Source organism: Trypanosoma conorhini (genome assembly GCF_003719485.1).
Source record: "Trypanosoma conorhini strain 025E chromosome Unknown Tco_14.4_contig_00900, whole genome shotgun sequence".
Taxonomy (NCBI): domain Eukaryota; phylum Euglenozoa; class Kinetoplastea; order Trypanosomatida; family Trypanosomatidae; genus Trypanosoma; species Trypanosoma conorhini.
In genome coordinates this window covers 1504-5620 of record NW_021704996.1, presented here as the reverse complement: position 1 = coordinate 5620, position 4117 = coordinate 1504, and the positions used below count along the sequence as shown (strand labels likewise).

Genomic DNA, 4117 nt, shown 5'->3' with positions numbered 1-4117 from the left:
CCACGTGCAAAAAACACACCATGGGGCGGACTGCGCACAACTAACGTGCCGTCGCGCGTGGGCGCTCTCTTTGCCGTTGTTCTTGTTGCTCCGTGTGCGCTCGCCCCGCCACGTGTTTCCCCATCGACATTCACCTGCCTCCGATTTGCTACTCTTATTATTTGTCCGTAGCAACTACTCCTCAGTTGTGACGTGCGGCTTCATCGCCCTTCTGAGCGGATGTCTTCGCTTTCATTTTCCTTGCCGTGCGGCCGGGTAGAAGTTGGGCCCCGGCCCTCTTGCCGGGCCCGCTTCCTCCTCCAAGACGCGAGGAAGGCGGAAAACCACGAGCTGCGGTTTCCGTGACATGCTATGCCGTTGCCAACGGGGTGTGTAAGGCCGAAGCGAAAGAATCAAAGCTGGGAAAAGGAGCAAAACAATAAAATAAAAGGGCGCTGCCTCCACCCAACGGACGAGCGACGCCGTCCACACGTATTGGCGCCACGGACGGCAAACGGTTCAGGGCTCGGGAGGCCAAACAGGCCGCAAGCGAGCCGAGCCGGTTGCTTGCTGAACTGTCGAGCTCGGGCGCCTCCAACCCCTCCAGGCCAAATTTGGATTGTCCGGCCGCACAGGGGAGCAAGTGCCCCGGCGTCTCCTCGCACACAAGCCGTTTCTGAACCACGGCGTGTTTTTCTTGCACGCCTTGCCCGCTCATGCCGTGAAATCTGCCAACGCGGGCGCCCGGGGAGTGCGCCCGGCGCCCTCTGTGCGCGCCCCGCGCCGGGGTATCGCTGGCTTTGGCTTCGCCGCGTCCCCTTCGCGGTCGTCGCGGCGTCGTTTTTTGTGGGGGCGTCGTTGAACAGGCCCGGGCGGAACCGAGGCCGTGCGCCGTGCGCCGCGTGAATCATAAGCCGCCCCGCGGCTGGCGCAGGAGGAGGCGTCCCTCCTCGTCCTCCTCGGTTTGCGCTGGCGAGGGCGCGTTCGACTCCCGGGGTTAGGCCGGACGCCACCCAGTGCCGCGCAACCCTCCCAGCGTCCCCGACCCGAGAGCGACAGTGGCGGCTATAGCGCGCCGGGGCTCCGGCGTCGCAGCCAGCAAGGAGGCGCCCCGCCCACGCGCGCGCTGTAACGCGTTGGCCGGGCTCCCCGGGCCGCCGCGGGGCTGTCGTGGCGCCTCCGCCGTTGCTGCTGGCGGCGGGGACTCGTGCGTCTGGGGTAGGGGGGGGGCCTGGCCGACTCCTTCCCGCGACGGCGGCCTGGACGTCGCCGGAGGCGCCGGGGCTCTTCTTGTGCGCGGCGCGCCCGCGGCTTGCCACATCTTCGGCCGCTTCTTCGGAGGGATTTGCTTCCCCCATGCTCGAGAAACCGCCGGCATTCCACCGGTCGGCCGGCAAAAAGGGGACCCGGATTTAACTCCACTCCCCCGCAAAGCCGGAGAAGCCGCCACCGGCAAACCCACGGCGCGAGGATTGTCGCCGCACTTCGGCGCGTGCAGCCGTTGGGCGGGAAATCAACTGCATTTGCCCCGGGCCTCCTGCACGCTGCGGCGCCCAAACGAAGCCACGCCGCCGCCACCGAAGGCCAACACCGAGTCGGGTGGGCGGTCGCTGGCCCCTCGCTCCCCTCCTTGAAAGAGGCCCAAACTGCTGGCACCGCGGCGCGGCGACCCGCGGCCTCGCCGGGCCTGCCGCACATTCTTTTGCTTCCTTTCTAGCTTGGCGCTGTTGGCCGCACGCTGAGCACGGCCTTGTGACATTGCGGCCGTCCAGGCGCCTCGCGCCGCGCGTGTGAAAGCCGTCTTTCGCCGCCCAGGTACTTCACCCAACCGTGTCGCCAAAAACGCGTGGCGTGAGCAGCGGCTCGGGCCCGCGGCTTGTCACGAAAGGCACGGGATAGGCGCAGAAAACGAAACGAAACCAGCCCCCATCCACAACAGAACAACGGAATCTGTTGCGTTTCACATCCGCTGCCGAAAGAAGCTCCTGATGCGGCCCAAAGACCCCGGGAACGCCTGACTTCTAAGCCCACCTCCCGCTGAATGCAAGGCTGGCGAGCCACGCCGCCGCTTCTGCGAACGAGGGCTTCCCGCACTCGCTTTTAAATTAAACGAACTGTTGGTAAAAGCGGAGCTCGTCCGCTTTCCGGGGAGTCCGGCCTAGTTTTTAAAAAGGGAACGGGACCTTACAAAATAACCGCAGCCGCGATCGGAAAATAATGAAGCTCCCTCTTTCCCAGAGAGAAGCCATATTTGCGGCGGACCCTCCATTCATCTCTTCTGTTTGGGGGGCGTTTCCTCTTTCTCTGGCGGAGATTTGGGGCTGAAGGGTTTGTTTCCGGCGGACGCAGGAAAATTGAAGCCGCCGCCACGATAGGGCAAGAATGGGCAAAAAGCGCAACTTGCTGGCGCTTCGCTTCCTTCTTTGAGGAGCGCCGAACCATGGCGCCACGGCGAGGCGGCATGCCTCATCAGGGAGGCCGCAGGTGTCTGTTTTTTTTTTTTGGGCGCAGCCTCGTTCCTGAATTCCGGGGAAAATGCGATACATTTCCCGCCCCACAGTTGCGCTTGTGGGTGTGTGGCGCAACAAAAACTGCCCTTGCAATGCCGGCCACCTCACCGTGGTGCCAGGGTCCAGTACCCCGTCCAGGGGGAAGCCAAGAGCCCGCATTATACTCAGTCGCTGTTGACTGGGGCGGGCGGCAGGCTATCGGCAACCAGAGAGAGAGCAAGCAGCATCACCGGCGCTCTGGGGAGAACGAAAGATGAACAGCGCTCTCCTGCGAGTGCGAACGTGCTCTCTTTAGTATTTGCCGGCTCCTCTGAAACGGGGGCGGGGGCGCTGATGGTAGAGCAAGTGCGGAATAAATGTACACTGAAAAAGAAACAAGCAAATAACAAAAAACAACAACAGCTGCAAGCACCAATGCGCACCGATGGCGCGCGGCACGTGCGTAGGAATAACGGTTGCTTCAGAGGAAAAAATAGTAAAGCCGCGGCATGTGCTTAGCGTAAAAAAGTAGTAGAAAGATGCAAAGTATATTTTAGTCACCCTCTCATTTAGCATGGGCAACGTTCATGGAATTTTATTTTTACTGTCATTGAACGCGTTTTCTTTGCAAGTTGCTTTAATGGACCGTTTATGGCGGCACCGTGGCTTAGTAGGTTTTTCTCCCCCTGACCTGTCAAACTTCCAAATCTATATCGCCAAAATAGTTCCCACCCGCGGTGAATGGACGTATGCCTTTGGCGACCCCACGCCGAGGGTGTGGTAGCTGTGCTGTGCGGTTTTTTTTATACCATAGGAGGGTTATGTTCCACTTCTCCTGGGAGGTGAAAAGAAGGTGCTTCGACGTTGTGTTCCCAATAATGGCGACAACTTGGGAAGCCCAGTGCGCCCGATTCGGAAAACTTCTTCTCTTTAGAAAGTCAAACTAAAACCAGTAAAAATAAGCGGCCAAAGATATATATGAGTATATATGCGCGCTTGCGCGTATCGAACGGGAAAGGCGTACCACTTACTGAAGCAGCAATTGGCTTCGCCAGCTTTAAAAGCTGCGTGATTAAAAGAACCATTAGAACTTATTTACGGCTACGACAGGTGCCGTGCTCTCCGTATTATTCCCTTCGCCAATTTTATCTTTTTGCATTTCTGAACCCCCGACAAAACACCTGCGGTTAAAGGCTGGAAGCTCACAGGCGCGCACCCGGCAACCGCACGCCCACAGTCCCCCATGCTGCCCGTGGGGCATTCCGGCGGGGGGCGTCCTTCCGTCGCCCCCGCGGGCGCAGACGCCCAGCCAAGGAAAAAGGAAAAACGCCTAGTTGACAAACGCCGGCCCAACTTTTCATTTGCGGCGTGTTGGGCCATTCGCGAGGCCCGCCGAGTGCCGCACGGCGCATTATAGAAGCGCTCATGCAACTTCTTTTCTTCAGGTCAAGGGTGCTCGCGCGCAATTGCTGCTGTGATTGGTTGGACCGCGGGCGCTCGGCCTCCTTACCCGCGAAAGCGCAAAGCCATTCCGCCGCAATACGGCAGCACACGGCCTCGCCATCAGACCTTCATTTTCACTGTCTCTCCACCAAAAAAGTGGCTCAGAGACGAACGCATGGCGAATTAAAAGAGCGAACGGATTTGCG

The 4117-nt window shown here is 59.9% G+C and overlaps 2 protein-coding genes across 2 annotated transcripts; both read right to left on the bottom strand.

Moving 5' to 3' along the window:
• Positions 1-349: 349 nt before the first annotated feature.
• On the bottom strand, positions 350-697 carry Tco025E_08873 (uncharacterized protein; the record flags this gene model as incomplete). The annotated part of the gene is made up of 1 exon (XM_029375708.1): positions 350-697. The coding sequence occupies one exon, from the start codon at positions 695-697 to the stop codon at positions 350-352; it is 348 nt and encodes a 115-aa protein (XP_029224167.1).
• A 347-nt stretch (positions 698-1044) lies between these two features.
• On the bottom strand, positions 1045-1677 carry Tco025E_08872 (uncharacterized protein; the record flags this gene model as incomplete). The annotated part of the gene is made up of 1 exon (XM_029375707.1): positions 1045-1677. One exon carries the CDS (start codon positions 1675-1677, stop codon positions 1045-1047), a length of 633 nt encoding a protein of 210 aa, XP_029224166.1.
• Positions 1678-4117: the final 2440 nt, after the last annotated feature.